Source organism: Podarcis filfolensis, assembly GCF_964270895.1.
Source record: "Podarcis filfolensis genome assembly, chromosome: 16".
In the NCBI taxonomy this organism is placed as follows: Eukaryota; Metazoa; Chordata; class Lepidosauria; order Squamata; family Lacertidae; genus Podarcis; species Podarcis filfolensis.
In genome coordinates this window covers 25,587,439-25,603,920 of record NC_139620.1, presented here as the reverse complement: position 1 = coordinate 25,603,920, position 16,482 = coordinate 25,587,439, and the positions used below count along the sequence as shown (strand labels likewise).

Below are 16,482 nucleotides of genomic sequence, written 5' to 3'. Positions count from 1 at the left end.
CTTTTTGTGCAGGTGGGAAGCTGGTGTAAAATACAGCTTTTAAATTCCTTTCTGTTCCTGGGTTTATCAAAGCCTACTGGTCAAGCCGGGTATTGTAGCGGGGAAAAAATCAACAGAATATTTACACTACAGTAATATAATTTAAAAGTTGCTCAGATATAACAACCCTGAGTGCTTTCAGATGGGAGTGCATTGTGGAATTAGTGTTGCTTACACAATTTTTTTTGCAGCATCTACACATTGTTTTCATAAAAATGCCAGCCCATACATGTTCAAAAACAATCCGGATAAAAACCGATAAGTGAAAATAACCCATTAATCATCCACAGTGACCACGAGTGGAAACCTGCTTGCGGCATGTGGGGGGAGTTTGTCACATCTGTGATTTTCTAGTGAATGTTCCTGATTGCCACACCCCTACTTCCATTTGCTCCTCACCTGAATGTAGCCTAGCTGTTTCATTTCTGGCAGCAAAAATGACATGAGCCTGCCTATTTCCACTGACTGCCACATGCAGTAAGCGTGTCTGAAACCATTTCAGCAGAGGACACATGTGGAACTATCTTGGAGACCCAAATTGCAATTGCACACATTGGACTTTTAAATAAAACCAATAGAACTCTATAGCAGAACACCTCTTATACTACTCTGTTACATGTCAAGTAAATATCACTCTTGCAAAACACCAGAGTATTAATTAAAATTTAAAAAACTACAATTGTCCCTATGAAAAACCCACAATCTTCTGTTTTGCCCTTTGTAAAACATAACTAAAGCTGGTAACATTTGCTCTCGTGCACTTCCTGGGTTTTCTCTCCCTCCCACCACAAAAAAAAGCTACAGAAGTACTTGTGCACCTGCCAGATTAGAAAAATTGGGGAGATGGGTGGAGCAGAAAAATACAGCACAGGTGCATTCTGTCAAACTCCAGTACGGATGATGGAATAGCAGTGACTGTCCACAACTGGAAGAACAGACCTTGTAGCACTTCACATGCCAAATGCACATGACATAAATTGGTTATGAAGTCCCAGTTGTTTTAAGGGCCTTTTCTGGAGGCCCCTGTAACTTCATGACCCCCAGTACGTTTCTGAGCACAAGGTGCTGACCTACAAAGCCCTAAACAGCCTTGGCTCCATATACCTGAAGGAGCCCTATCGTCCAGCTCCAAGGACCTTCTGGCAGTTCCCTCACTGAGAAGCGAAGTTACAGGGAATTGGGTAGAGGGCCTTCTCAGCAGTGGTGCCCTCCCTGTGGAACACCCTCCCATCAGATGTTGAGATAAAGAACAACACAGCTTTTAGAAGACTTCTGAAGGCAGCTCTGCATTGGGAAGTTTTTAATGTATGATGTTTTACTATGTTTTTATATGTGTTGCAAGCTGCCAAGAGTGTCTGGGGAAACCAGATGGCAGGATATAAAGAATAAAATTATTATGAGGCAACGTCAAAGAAAGATAACAGGCGAGGCAGCAGAATTAGTGAAGGGACTGCTGGAATAGGAAGCACAGCACTAGAGCACAACTAATGGGATAGGCTCCTTCTCTGGCCAAAGACTTGACAAACACAGGGGTATTTCCTGTGCATCTAGCCAACTGCTAAACCTGCCCAATTATTTATTTCATTTCTCTACCACCCTAAACCCGAAGGTCTCAGGGCAGTTCACATGAAATATAAAATACATACAAAATACATAAAATCAAAATGCAATGCAAGCATTTGCTCCTTTGAGAGGAAGGGTGGAATATAAATTCAGTTAATAAAGCTGTATTAAAGCCCCATTGCTACTTGACTTGTAAACCTTTGTAATTAATGTTTTGTTGTAGGTGACATGTAAAACAAGAGATGTTCCATTTCATACCTATGAAGTTGTATTTGCCTCAAGCCTAGAGGGCTTCCTGGCAAAGACACTATTGCATGCTTAGAGGCTGACTTTTCTATCTTGCCTGCAACCACAGAGAAAGCATTCTCCAATTATGTGATAGTTTATTTAAGTGCTGGCCTGGATAATATTTGTTAAGCCTTGTAACAGCTGTAAAGAAGGCCTAACCTCAGGTTTGGAGCTAAGTTAAACTATTAAGTGTGCTGTATCATGTTAAGGCTACAATCCAATCCATGCATACAATAGAGTTGTGCTACTGGTGTCCATGGGATGCGGGTGGCACTGTGGGTTAAACCACAGAACCTAGGACTTGCCGATCAGAAGGTTGGTGGTTTGAATCCCCGCGACGGGGTGAGCTCCCGTTGCTCGGTCCCAGCTCCTGCCCACCTAGCAGTTTGAAAGCACGTCAAAGTGCAAGTAGATAAATAGGTATCGCTCTGGTGGGAAGGTAAACAGTGTTTCCGTTCGCTGCTCTGGTTCACCAGAAGTGGCTTAGTCATGCTGGCCACATGACCCGGAAGCTGTACGCCGGCTCCCTCGGCCAATAAAGTGAGATGAGCGCCGCAACCCCAGAGTCGGTCACGACTGGACCAAATGGTCAGGGGTCCCTTTACCTTTACCGGTGTCCATGGGATTTCTATATAAATAAAAGGTCAGACTGCATATGTTATACATAAACAGGTCAAATAGATGAGGAAATGCACTTCAGATCAGCAAATTATTTATTACATACAGCCCAACAGTATCTTGAAAACTAGTTTCCTTTTCTGAAGCAGAAATTCATATGCCAATATGAGAATGACAAATACTGTATAGTTGAGGATAATGTGCTTCAGTGCCTTTTGATTCCCCTTCTGAGCCAAATATTACTAGTCTGTGCTCTCATAGGTTTTGTAAGTACCCAACCATGAGCCCATCTCATGAATTAACTCTACAGCAACATTCTGTTAGAATAGTATCACAAATACCACTGAGAAACATGCTTGTTCCAAAGGTCTGCTATGTTTCCCAGGAAAACAGAGATCCTATTGTCTACTGTTGCCTGTTGTCTACTTCTCACAAGTTTTTATGTGTGGTTTTTTAAAATAGTGTTTCCTTTATGTGTATACCTATCTGTGAAACACTGTTGATACAACTTGTTCCCTGAATCTATGGTACCATTAAACATCACACCTATACTTCTCCCATGTTTTGAGAGGTGTGGGCTAGCCCAGAATCTCCCTTGGGCTGGATAGGAAGAAATTGCCAGAAGTCTGTGTCTCCCCTCTTTCATCTCGTATCATTCTGTGCATCACAGACAGCCACTCCATCCTTGGGCACCTTTGACAGCTGGATAGCCTTGAGATTCTGCTCCCCAAATATGTCAGTCTGCTTATCCAGACACAGAACACTGGACAATGACACATCGGTCCCTGCCGTGATCACTCTCTTTCAATATTCAGAGCTAAGAAATCTACATTCTGCTATGTGGTTTCTCGGTCATTTTTCTAAAACCATTTCCTCTTCAGAAGTAGAAAGTTTGGTTTGGGGTGTTTTGTTTTTGACGAGGTGCAAGGGTTATAGTCGTGAAAATCTTTTCGCCATAAATATAAATAGTGTTGGGTACATCCGAAGCCAATTGAACTAAGCAGGTTTAAGGACACTTAACTCTGGGTTGGATTGTTGCCCTCATTGTTGAATTGTATACACAATTTTAAAATGCCAGAGTCAGTAATAACTTAGGCCTAAGCAATACAGAAACAGCAGTCATTTCAGAGAAAAAAGTCAAGTTGCACAAGGGATGTGGTGAAGGTTTATCCTGGATGCAGCTTCATGGAGTAGATGCTGGCTGCTGAAGAAGTCTCTGATGTAGAGCCTAGGACTCTTCTTTCCACATGAAACTCCTTCTGTCTTCAAGCTCTGGTAAAGGGATGTTACCTAACACAAAGAATAAAATTGGCTGGAATTAAGTGCTTGTTAGTATGGGTTTGCTTTGACAGTATAAGCCATTCCCTCTTACACCCAGAGTAAACGTTTGTACCATCTAATACATAGTAAAACTAGCAGTGGTATAAAACATGTATGCCTCAGTTACTGATGGTTAAGCAAAATGGGCTGACTTTAGGGGTTATCGGAGCAACTCTGTTTCTTGGTAATTCCACAATTAGGTGTGTACGGTATGCATGCCTGGGGTGGTGGTGGTGGAGACAAAACAATAAGATACTGCATGCAGAGTTCTGCTTCTTGGGAATCTCAGCTTTAAAATCTAGTCCTTGTGTTGGCAAAACTGTGCTTGGGATGTAAGCAAGGCATTGTAAATCTACAAAAGGTAGAAGGGTTTCTGAGTAAGTTTTCCACAGTGGCTAGGGTGCACTGTACTACCCTGCACAGTTGCTTATCCAAATCAAGTACAGTGGTACCTCGGGTTAAGAACTTAACTTGTTCTGGAGGTCTGCTCTTAACCTGAAGCTGTTCGTAACCTAAGGTACCACTTTAGCTAATGGGGCCTCCTGCCGCCGCACCACCACCACCGCAAAATTTCTGTTCTCATCCTGAAGCAAAGTTCTTAACCCAAGGTACTATTTCTGGGTTAGCGGAGTCTGTAACTTGAAGCGTCTGTACTAGCAAAATTACTGTGCAGGACATCAAAAGCTGTGCAAACTCAACTGTTTATTTGCATAATTCAGGGTTGCTTGGAGGACCCCACCTTAAAAGACAGACTTGCTCTTAATCTTTCTTGTACATTAGCTGAATTGGAGATTGTCATTATTTAACTGAAGTTATTTAGGAGGTGATTGTTAATAAACTCTGTCTAACACATGATCTTAAACCTGGAAGAGGTCTAGAAATGTCAAAACTACAGCAAAGCCTTGATTGCATATCTGATGCAAGATAATACCTGGTGGAGCTACAAAATAGTCTTCAATGGTCTCCTTGGCTTTCTCCAGTAGCTCCTCTGCACAGTTGCCTTCTGTGACTTCATCTTCCCTGAGGTACAGATATCTGAGGAGAACAAATAATTATTCAACATTGTGGAGGTAGTCTGGATACATACAGAATTGAAGCAGCTTACCACAATGCTTGTCACCTAAGGATCAGGCTACACCACCTGACCCCCCCCAAAGGATTCAAGTGTGTTATTCTTTACTTCAAAAGCAATCAACATGATTTGTGGCAACAAGCCTTATGGGCTATCTTTTACACATGCTTTCTCTGATGTTTATTTACTCTGGTTATGATGATGAGTAATATGTGTTCACAGACTCTTACGAAAGCAGCCCAGGAATATCCTGTAACAATTTCAGAAGAATTCAAGACTTTCCCTGCTGGACCAATAGGGAAAATTTTAACAGCTGATATGCAAGTGATCCGGATACTTACCTGTCTTCCAGTACTGAATCCATTGGCTCTATGCCATCTGTATTAACTGCATGGAGTTTTTCAGCAAATTCAATGGCTTTCTCCAAACGCTCCACACCTTCCTGATTGCGGAAATCAACAAGTGCCAGGCGCTCCAGGTGATCAAGCAATTCCAAAGTTACTTTTTTATTCTGGAAGAGGAAAAGTAATGCAATTAGATCCTGCAAAGAGATCCTCAGTAAATGATAACATAAAGCAACTTGTACAGAATCACATCTGCTTCTTTCTGAAAATCAATTTTTTTTCTGTAAAAAGAACATTTAGAAGGAAATTTGTATTGCAGTTTCTCTTGGCTTTATATACTTGACGGTCTTTCTGTTGCTTCCAAGTACATATACATGTTTGGAACTCCAGTATCAATTGCATAAACTTGTTAAAACCCACACAGCTGAAATACTTAAACAAGCCAAACTTTCCTGAATTCAGTAATAATTGGAACAGAGGACAGCATTTAACTTATATAAACAGTGAATACCAGAGAACATAGATTCTACTGGAAGGGCAGTAGGGTATATTGCAACCATGCACAAGCCATAGGTTTTGATATATACACACACCCTCCACCCAGGTTCTGCTGACAGCAAAAACTGCAAGGGGCAGGGGCAATTAGAATAAGATCTATTATTTGATTATTGATGTAAACCTCCAAAATGTATTTTGTATAGTTAAGTTTTTATCTCTACCTTCAGTACATTTTATTTTATTGCTATGGCTAATGTTTGATGCTGATTCTTCTGATCTGATCCTCCACCAGTAAGGAAGAGGCATGATCACAGTTCAATGGCATATTCCATCCAGAAAAGGCACTTGAGCAGAGCCTGTGAGAGGCATGACATGGGCAGAATCTTGAGGACCTGATAGATCCAGAAGCCCACAATCAGCCCCAGGGCCTGAGGTATTCCACCCTCTGATGTACATGGAACATAGGAAGCGGCTTTACACACCCTTGGTCCGTGTAGCTCAGTATTGCTTACATTGACAGGCAATGACTCTCTAGTCCTAACTCGAGATGCCATTGGTGGTCGAACTGTCCTTCTGCATGCAGTGCAGCTGCTATACTCACTGAGCCATGGCTGCATGATAATTCTATGAAATACTGTAGGAAGAACCTTGTAAATCACCTTGAGCTCCTTGGAGGAAAGGTGGCCAACAAATGCAATTAACGCATCACTGCCATCACTACAATTTGAGAGCCCTTAGGCTAGATGTCCAAGAGCCCACCAGTGACTGCTGTTTTTTGTTTTTGTTTAAAAGACCTCTACACACGCTCAGAAGCACTCTCTCCTGACTGTCACCTCGTATTTCTGGGGACAAGCTCTGCTCAGGCGCCGCCGGGCCTTTTACTTACCCGGGGAGCCCCTGCTTCCCTAGGCGGCGCGGGGAGACCCCCTTCAGGAGCGCCAGCCTGAGAGCAAAACCCCGCGCGGAAGACACGGGCGAGCCGCCGAGCCCACATGCCTTCCTCCGGCCCGGCGCTCCGGAAGCGCGTCGGCACGTAACCCCGCTTCTGTGCGCCAAAGGCGGAAGTCGCGCTTACTTCCGGGTTCGCGCCTGGAGGGTCGGTGCTGCGGTCGCCATGAACAGCGTCGGCGAGGCCTGCACGGAGATGAAGCGGGAGTACGACCAGTGCTTCAACCGCTGGTTCGCCGAGAAGTTCCTGAAGGGCGAGGGCGGCGACGGCAGCGGAGACCCCTGCGCCCAACTCTTCAAGCGCTACCAGCTCTGCGTCCAGGCAAGAGAGGGCGCCTCTGAGCACATGCAGAGGTCGGGGCGGTGGGGCTTGCGCTTCAGGCTTCCGCACCTCGCGTTTAAAGCGCTGTTTCTTGCCTCTCTGTCTCGCTTTATTTCCTCTAAGGAGCTGGAACATAGTCGCCTCCCCCCAATCTCATTTAATCCTCTTGGTGAGGTTGCGAGGCTGGGACTTCCTCAGGGTCACCCAAGTAAGCTCGATAGTCCAGTCCAGCCATAGCTGTCAACTTTTCCCATTTCTGGCGAGGAATCTTATTCGGGATAGGGAAATTTCCCTTAAAAAGGGGGGAAAGTTGTCAGCTATGAGTCCAGCACTCTTGAACATAACGCCTAGCCAGCTCTCAGAACATAACTGCTTAAAAGCTACAATAACACTCTGATGGTCACAGCTCAGAACTCTAGAAACCTCAGTATTTTCAGGGTGCTGTGGGCTGTTAGGAGATGCTTCCGCTTGCCTCATATAGCTGCCATTCCCAGAGTCCCCTGTGATGGTGAAGCCATACCGGGAATTGTAGCTCCGGAAAGGGAATTCGGTGGTCTCTTAACAAATCGGAGAGTCAATGTGGTTTAGTGGTTAGCAAATCAGACTACCAGGACCTGGGAGAACAAGGTTCAAATCCCCATTGGGTCAGGAAGGTCATTGGATGTACCTTGAGGCCAGTCACTCCCTCTCAGCCTAACCTACCTCATAGGGTTGTTGTGTGGATCAAATGAAGAAGGGGAGAATTCTGCGCACCACTTTGAGCTCCTTCGAGAAATAGGTGGGGTAGAAATGCAAATTTTAAAATAAAAAACCCAGCACCCTTGACAAACTGCAGTTCCCAGGATTCTTTGGGGGAAGTCATGGTCCTTTAAAGTGGTATGATACTTCTTTAAATGCAAGATGTGGCTCTCATCTCTGTTAGGAGACCTCAGGCAGGGTGTGCTTGGTGGTGGTCAGTGGGGAAGGGCGTGTAGGTCTTCCTTTCAGACAAGAACTGACCATATTTTTCTGTGTATAAGATGCCCCCATGTATAAGACACCCCCTATTTTTGGGAACTCCAAATTAAGAAAAAACCCCTCAGCACTACCCGTGTATAAGATGAGCCCCAATTTTAAACCTAACTTTTTGGTTAAAAAACCTAGTCTTATACACAGAAAAATATGGTACCTTGCATGGGTTGCAGAGAGAGAAAATGGGGAGCATGTCTTTACAAACAGAAAAACACTTGCTTTTGCACTGTAGAAAAAATGTGGTAGTAGTTTGAGTAGTCTCCAGATGTTTTGGACTACAGCCACACCGACTGCAGCTGATGGGAGTTGTCCCAAACATCTGGAAGGTGACAGATTGTCAAAGACTGCACTATGGACTCTTGTCTCTCACTGATGGGAGTTGTGGTCCAGGATTTCTGGAGGCCACCTGGTTGGCCAAGGCTGGTCTCTGTTTTATCAGTTCCACATTCTGTAGTATATACTTCTAATCTTTGCCCCCCTGTGTCTAAATATCTACACATTTTTCTATTGAGACAATTAAGTAAAGTGACTGGGGCTTATGAGAATTGTAGTCCAAAACATCTGGAGGGCACTAGATTAGCACAATCTAGATTGGACTAGAGCTGGGTTGATCCAAGTTCAAAAATCCCTATTTGGTCATTAAGCTCCTTGAGAGACCTTGGGACAGTTGCTACCTCTCACCCTCAAGATTATTGGGGGGTGGGGTGGGGGAGGAGGAGAGTTGGGTACACTGCTTTGTGATCCTTAGAGGAAGGGTTGAGTAAAGGGCAACATATTCACCAGGTCTCAGAATCAGTCCCTGGAACTTCTAGTGACAGGCTCAGGCTGCAATAATTGTACACTTACCCCCTCCTCCAGACCCTAAGTGAACAACTGGTTGGTGGAGGCAGAACTGATCAACATGCATACATCACACAAAACTCTGGAAGTCACAATCATAGAATTGTAGAGTTGGAAGGAGCCCCGAGGGTCATCTACTCCAGCCCCCTGCAATGTAGGAATCACAAGTCTCTGCCCACACAATCTGGGTAGCATAGTTTATGACAGGGGTGGCACCCTATGGTTTTTTGGCAGGGAAAGAGGTTGAACTGTAGAGAACAACTTTTGTTATTTCTCCGAGTGCCATTTTGTGTTTTGCTTTTACACAAGCAATAATGTAATAGGTAATCCCCGCAATAACGTGTTTGTGTGGGGGTCTTGCAAGGGAACGAGGAAGTTATAGCCATTACAGCAATTGCTATAATTGTAGTATATGTCCTCACTTTAATGCTGTTTGTTTAGTTGTTGCTGTTTATACAGTGCTATTACCATATTTTTGCTCTTAATGTTCTGTGGATGGATCCCTGACCTCTGGAAGCTTACAATCCAGCATAGACAATAGCCAGGCATGAGGAATACGTTTGCAAATACTTTGCAAATTTCTTTATATTCCACTTTTTTCCTCCATGTCTCCCACGGTGGTGCACATTTAGGTGCTAGACATTCTCTCCTCCAGGCACTGATCAGACCCAGACCTGCATGTGCCCTCAGAATGTATCCAGGGACATTTTAGGAATCTGTACACAATTTTAGGAAGGAGCTTCAGACATGGGGAACAATTTTGCCTCTACCCCCAAATTTTGCAATTCTCTCTGTACAAATAGGGAAACCACTGTCCTAAGCATAATACAGAATTTGGGGGCTTTATCAGATGTAGTTCTAAATTAAGGTCACTTACAAGTATACTAGTTTCACCGGTGAAATGTTTTGCAGCAGTGGATCATTGTTGAACGTGAGAATGCAAAATTAGGTGGTTGGTAATGCATCTGCCATGCAACAAGTTTCGGCTAGCACAGCTGTTGCACTGAATTTCTCTCTTGTGGAGCATTAATTCTCACCCTTGCACTAGTGGGCAGAGAATGCTGAATTCAGCCCTTTGTGTTTTGTATAAGTTGGTTACTTTTTGAGACCATATTTGTAAATATTAAAATATGCTTGCCTTTTTGCTTCTTCCAGAAAGCTATTAAGGAGAAAGACATCCCCATTGAAGGACTGGAATTCATGGGCCCCAGCAAAGGGAAGTCGGAAAACTCTTCTTGACCATGATGGTCACAGAAAAAAATATTCTGAACACACACCGGCGTGCTAAATCTAGTTGGCTGCTGGACAAGGACTCTAGCTATGTTGTCCATGGGGATGGAGAAATTCAAGGACTGTTCAGCCCATGAGCAGTAACATCTGCCTCATTAATCTAGTAGCAAGCTTCATATCTACTGACGTATTGTTGGTTTTATCATGTGCACAGTGGGATTCTCCCGATTTACAACTGAATGTATTTCTAACAAAGGAGTTGGGGAGAAATTCATGCCTGGTTTTCGATCAACCAGTTGTTTTTATTTATGTAAACCTTAATTGCAACTGTTAAAATGAATGTCAAGGTCAATCTCATACATTAATCAATGTGTTCTGTTGGGATTTTACTTTCTGTTTGTCAATTCCACTTCTAGTGGTAGCAGAGAATTCCACTTGGGCTGTAAGTTAACCTAATGTTAAAGGATACCATATTCAGTGAAATACTGCTGGAGAAATACTGTGCCTCTGAGGAAGTTGGCCTCGTTCTGTGTCTGTTTGTTCAGCTATTCCAAGAAGCTCAGGCCAGATGTAGAAGTTTCAGGGGTACAATGCTTTCTATTTACCAAAGGGAGGAAAGGTTTCAACTTCAGCACAGTGTTGTTGGGATTGACCTCAAAAACTTGAAATTTGTCTACAGCATAAGATGGATGTGTAAAAGGTGCGTCTCCATTTCACTTGGCCAAAGTCAGGTTATTAAAATGGGCCAGCATTGTTTTAACTTGTTGCCTGATTTATAAACCTGTAGGAGGAAATCTAGAATTGAAACAAGTTGGTAACTGATATCAACAAGCATCTAGAGTCGTACAATCTTACTATAGTTGCTAAAATGCATTTGTGTTTGTTCAGAGGCAGCTGGATCGAAACTCCTCAAAACTAGGAAATGGACAGCTCTGTATGTGAAGCTTTTTTAAGTTTGTTATGTGAGAGGCTGGCCTGACACCCCCCATCTCTTACAACCTTGACAAGTCTAGTTTCTTAAGCAAAAGAATTTCAGCATAACATTAATAAGAAGTGTAGACCCCCCCCCCAACATTCACATTGTTAATGGACTTTAGGGGCATAGCAAATGGGGGGCTTCTTCTCAACCCCATCTATTAAATCTGCATTTATTTTAATTTTTCCTAAACCAGCAGCATTTTAAAAAAGAAAAATGCAGTTTGTTTCATATTAAAAGGACTGAATTCAATAGTTGGGTCACCTGCACAACCCCACAGAGAATTCTACAACCAGCTTCTTGCAGTACTGTTGTCAGTGTTGGAAATGTTCTTGCAACAGAAAGTGCCTTCTGATATGATGAATCAGCTGTATGCATTCTGCTGTGTGCAGTAACAGAATTAAATAAGAATAAAAAATATAAGACTGTAGTGGCCTTTTACTTTGTGTAGCACTGCTTCGGAGTATCATAGGTGGACAGCTTACACCACTGGTGCTCTTCCCTGAACTAGGGAAGATACTTGCTGTATAAGTAGCTAAGATAATAGCTGTGAATGTCAGAGCTCAAGTCTTGCCTGCCTCTGCCATCCATTCAGTTCAGTGGCCTCAGACAAATCTCCATCTCAGTCAACGCAGCAGCAACAGAGCTACTGGTCTGTCTTAATAGGTATGTATATAGAGCACTATGTAAAATTACACTAATAACCAATTCATTTCGTTAAATAATCTTTTAAGTATTTAGCCCTCCTCAGTATTGGAGGTAGTGATTAGTGCATAAACCCACCATCTCGGAGAACCCTGGGCTCCTTCACCGGAGGTACTAGCCCTCCCTTAACACCACACATGCAAAACATATGTAGATATAAGGTGGATAAGAATGTGTTTTGGGTTGCAAAAATAAAAAGGTTTACTTCTATGAAAATTTTAATCTAAACTAACGCATAAGAAATACAGTGGTTAAGAATCAGAATGCAAGCAACAGATGTCTTTGATAAGAGTTGAAAAAATGAAGCTGCTACTGCAATTCATTTGTTTTAAAATCACTGGTTGACTAGTTCAGCGCTGGCTGACCACTGTAGCCAAAAGTTGCGATTGCACCAGATTGGGGGAGGTTGTTCTCTGCTTTTGTCATCCCTTTGCACACTACAGAGAAAATTTATCACTTCATTTCAGAACATAATCTGCTCAAACATGAAAGAATATAAGGAAACCATACAGTGGTTCATGTTCCCTTTTTCCCTCCCCTCCCCAAAGAACCTTTAATCACTGTACTTCCCTGTACAGACACTGCTGTTTAAGTTGTCTTGAACCAAAATTGTAGCTTCCCCAGGATAGTTAAGAAAAATCACAGAAAAACTTGTTTGAAAGTGTTTTTCTTTTTAATGTGACCTCTGGAACAAACAATACATTCTGCTAGAGGTCAGAACTTCATCATTTCATAGTATAAGGAATGGAGAGCATTGCTGGTCCCGAAGTGGGTCTTGGTCCAGCTACCTTAAATGGTCCACATGGCTGGCGTGATGCAGTTGCTTAATGGTCATCTTCATAGCCAGTTGGCAGAGCGTTAACATGGGGGTTGTGGAAGAGACTATGGTTTCCATCACCCCATGGGAAGGGCTGTAGAAAGAAGAGATTGAAGTTTTTAGCAAGCTACAAAGCAGGAATTCAACTACTTATAACAGCTTATAAATGAAAAAGATGCAGTAGATTATTTTAAAAAGCACTTATTCTGAAAATGATGCTTGAAAAGCACTAATTAGCACCAAACAGCAGGCTAGATCAGAAGTCACTGCTACAGAGCAGGGACAACTTGAAAACAGTAGTTTCAGAGTTACTGGTGACTCAAAGCAGATTACAATTAAATACAAACTACCAGCAAAACCAAGAGACAAAAGACAGAGCTGACACTAAATTATAAAAGAGAACGGTTCTTTCAGTCAACACCACTCCCTGAATTGGCCACACTGAACATGGTAGCCTATCCCAGAGCTTGGGAGCCACTCCTAGAAGATTCCTCTTAGCCGTGGTCATTAGACCATCTGGAGGGCATCAGGTTGGGGACAACTGAGTTAAACTAAAGGCTTAAAATGACAACTGTATAGAATTGTAGATTCATAGAATCATGGAGCTGGAAGAGTCTCAGGGTCATCTTTCTAGCCCAACCTCCTACAATGCAGGAATCTCAACTAAAGCAGCCATGGTGGAAATTAGAGCTCTTTATCTTTAGGTATGTACACCCAACCCTATTTCGTTCAGACCAGTGGCTGGGACAAAGTCACGTGGGTGGGCCACAGGCAATGACCCAACAGGGCCATTTTAGTAGCTATTGGGACATTTAGAAAAAACAAAACGCACATATATTTCAAATGCAGGTTAAAAATGTTTTAGTGTAAAATAAAAAATAGATAACAAAATAAAATAAAGTGGGACTAAAATGGCACTGGCTATGGGGTGAAGGGCAGGGTGAAGGGCTGGGCACATCTCAGGCTGGTGGGATCCACTTCATTTTTCATTGGGCACCCCAAGGTCAACTGGCCAGAGCTGGGTGCAAGAAGCCCTAGCAGACAGAATCAAACAATGCTGGGTTGGTTTTTTTTTGGGGGGGGGGGAGACAGACTGTCTTTGCTTTTTAAAGTTGATCTTTAACATTACCGTTTTTTCAGCTACTTTTTTTAATGAAATACAGCTTTTGCACTAACATTTAATACCTTTCTCTACTATATAATTTTGGAAAGTGGCTTGTCGGTCTGCATGTTCTTTATGCATTTGGATACCTCTTGAGATCTCATCATCAACCTATCTGGCATGATGGATTGCGAAGTGGGGGAATAGCATGTTTAGATACCACGGGATGCAGCTTTGCATCCAGATGGAGGACTGAACCTTTCCAAACTGCACTGATTTGGAAACCTCTTAAGGCATCATCATCCAGTTGGGTGCCATCTCCTTGTTAAGTGGTCCAAATAAATAAAGAACAAGACTTGCTTGTGGACAGGATTGAGTCCAATACCTTGGTCCGGAGGCGCAGATGGGCATAAGGAATGAACTCTGGCCTTTCATGTTCCTGCTGAGACTTCAGGTAGCAGTTCAGCATACACACAGCAACTCCAGGCAAAGCAACCACGAAGGACAGGATCTTCCACATGCGAGCTAATGGAAAGAATTCACACACAAGCAGAAACTGATTGGCTGCCCTGTTTTTTTGCAAAGGGGGGGGGAAAGCACAGGACTGATACAATTAATCCCTGAATATCAGCTTCTTTATAGTGGGATCCCTCCTCTCAACTGGCCAATAACTTCAGCAGTGTGTTTCAGAACAGTTTGCAGGCACTTATGGTTGGCGGGGGTGGGGAGTAAGGAAATATAAAAGAACGTCAGCTTAAGTTGTGCTCTTTCTAGAGTATGAATGTAAGAAGAACCTAGCTGAATTAGACCACAGGCATTGTGTTCTCAAAGTAACCAACCAGATTTCTCTGGGAAGCCCAAAAGCAGGACCAGAGTAAAATGCTCACCCCCAGCAATCATTATTCAGAGCTATATTGCCTCCAATACTGGGGAGCAGCAACCAGAGCTGGTAGTCATTAATAGCCTTATCCTTCACTGACTTGCCTAAACCAGGCTCCTCAACCTTGTGCCCGCTAGATGTTGCTGGGCAGGGTGGGCCTTTGGTCTGATCTAGCAGCTAGGACTGGCAGCTATATATCAATATATAATCCATTTTGAAGTCCATATTGTGATATCGGTTTCATAATTTCTGACCTGGCAAAATATCGCAAATCAGTGTGTGTGTGTGTCCACTACGCAAAAATCACATTTCTGGGAAAAACCGTGAAGCCAGCCAATGCTCTCGATTCCTGCAGCCCATTAACTCTGCCAACTCAGCTCTCCCCTGCCTCCTACAGGGAGCAGCGAATCACATTGCCAGCACTAAGCAACTGGTAGACTGCTTCGGACCATGGAGGCCCTATTTAGTGGCCACCAGAAAGAACGTAGACCAGTGGCAGGGCAACAGCTTTACATACAAAAGGTCCTAGGTTCCATCCCAGATAAGGATTGAATCCTATCTCCAGATATGGTTGGGAAAGACTCCCTCTTGAAACCCTGGAGAGATACTGCCAGTCCGTGCAGGCAATGCTTGGCTAGATGGACCAATGGCCCGACTCGGTATAAGGCAGCTTCCTATGATCCTTTTGGGGAAGTGCTGTCACTCAGTGGTCGAGCACTTGCTTTGCATGCAGAAAGCTCCAGGTTCCATCCCCAATGACATCTCTGCATAAGTTGAAACAAAATAAAATAAAAAATTCCTTCCAGTAGCACCTTAGAGACCAACTAAGTTAGTTATTGGTATGAGCTTCTGTGTGCCTGCTAAGGTGCTACTGGAAGGAATAACTAGCTTAGCTGGTCTCTATGGTGCTACTAGAAGGAATTTTTTTTGTTTTGTTTCGACTACGGCAGACCAACACGGCTTTGTTGTTGTTTAGTCGTTTAGTCATGTCCGACTCTTCGTGACCCCATGGACCAGAGCACGCCAAGCACTTCTGTCTTCCACTGCCTCCTGCAGTTTGGTCAAACTCATGCTGGTCGCTTCGAGAATACTGTCCAACCATCTCGTCCTCTGTCGTCCCCTTCTCCTTGTGCCCTCCATCCTTCCCAGCATCAGGGTCTTTTCCAGGGAGTCTTCTCTTCTCATGAGGTGGCCAAATTATTGGAGCCTCAGCTTCACGATCTGTCCTTCCAGTGAGCACTCAGGACTGATTTCCTTCAGAATGGAGAGGTTTGATCTTCTTGCAGTCCATGGGACTCTCAAGAGTCTCCTCCAGCACCAGAATTCAAAAGCATCAATTCTTTGGCGATCAGCCTTCTTTATGGTCCAGCTCTCACTTCCATACATCACTACCGGGAAAGCCATAGCTTTAACTATACGGGCCTTTGTTGGCAAGGTGATGTCTCTGCTTTGTAACTAGCTCTCTGCATAAGGTTGGGAACAGATTTCCAGCCTGGAACCCAGGAGAGCTGCTGCCTGTACGTGTAGACAGTACCAAACCAAATGGACCAGGGACCTGGCTCGGAATAAGGCAGCTTCCTTTGTTCGGTGCCCAGAGGCGGCCTGTCCACCCCCCACCCCCGCCCGCTCTGCTCCTTGGCGGCGTAGGCAGGACCGCCCTCTTCACCGCAAGGTCACCCGGTCACAGGCCCCACTTACTGGACCCGGCCTCGCCGTGGCCCGACGCCGCTGCCGCCGAGAAGAGCCGCTTCAGCCCGGCCCGCGGAGTTGGAGCCACCAGCTGCCGGGAGGCCTTCCCGAGCACGACCGCTGCCGCTGTAGCCATGTCGCCGCCGCTTCTACACTGGAAGGCTTCAGTCGCTCTCTCGGTGCCGGAAGCGGATGTAAGGAGACGGAGAGCGGGCGCTTG

At 44.1% G+C, this 16,482-nt stretch overlaps 3 protein-coding genes across 3 annotated transcripts; 1 reads left to right on the top strand and 2 right to left on the bottom strand.

Annotated features, from left to right (window-relative positions):
- Nucleotides 1-2,585: 2,585 nt before the first annotated feature.
- GATC (glutamyl-tRNA amidotransferase subunit C) lies at nt 2,586-7,147 on the bottom strand (the record flags this gene model as incomplete). Its single annotated transcript, XM_083589333.1, has 4 exons — nt 2,586-3,798; nt 4,760-4,863; nt 5,242-5,411; nt 6,629-7,147. The coding sequence occupies 4 exons, from the start codon at nt 7,145-7,147 to the stop codon at nt 3,737-3,739; spliced, it is 855 nt and encodes a 284-aa protein (XP_083445459.1). The 3' UTR covers nt 2,586-3,736.
- TRIAP1 (TP53 regulated inhibitor of apoptosis 1) lies at nt 3,725-10,853 on the top strand. Its single transcript, XM_083590855.1, has 2 exons — nt 3,725-7,012; nt 10,019-10,853. Exons 1-2 carry the CDS (start codon nt 6,857-6,859, stop codon nt 10,100-10,102), a joined length of 240 nt encoding a protein of 79 aa, XP_083446981.1. The 5' UTR covers nt 3,725-6,856; the 3' UTR covers nt 10,103-10,853.
- A 1,572-nt stretch (nt 10,854-12,425) lies between these two features.
- On the bottom strand, nt 12,426-16,482 carry COX6A1 (cytochrome c oxidase subunit 6A1). Its single transcript, XM_083590854.1, has 3 exons — nt 16,272-16,482; nt 14,079-14,218; nt 12,426-12,685 (listed from the first exon to the last, which is right to left on the bottom strand). Exons 1-3 carry the CDS (start codon nt 16,396-16,398, stop codon nt 12,599-12,601), a joined length of 354 nt encoding a protein of 117 aa, XP_083446980.1. The 5' UTR covers nt 16,399-16,482; the 3' UTR covers nt 12,426-12,598.

What these genes read in the sequence shown, in the direction of transcription:
- TRIAP1 (XM_083590855.1), top strand. Translation starts at nt 6,857, where the DNA reads ATGAACAGCGTCGGCGAGGCCTGCACGGAGATGAAGCGGGAGTACGAC. An exon ending in GCTACCAGCTCTGCGTCCAG is followed by an intron (nt 7,013 to 10,018) that starts GCAAGAGAGGGC and finishes TGCTTCTTCCAG; the next exon opens with AAAGCTATTAAGGAGAAAGA.
- COX6A1 (XM_083590854.1), bottom strand. Translation starts at nt 16,398, where the DNA reads ATGGCTACAGCGGCAGCGGTCGTGCTCGGGAAGGCCTCCCGGCAGCTG. An exon ending in CCACGGCGAGGCCGGGTCCA is followed by an intron (nt 14,219 to 16,271) that starts GTAAGTGGGGCC and finishes TCTTTCCATTAG; the next exon opens with CTCGCATGTGGAAGATCCTG. An exon ending in ATCTGCGCCTCCGGACCAAG is followed by an intron (nt 12,686 to 14,078) that starts GTATTGGACTCA and finishes TTCTTTCTACAG; the next exon opens with CCCTTCCCATGGGGTGATGG.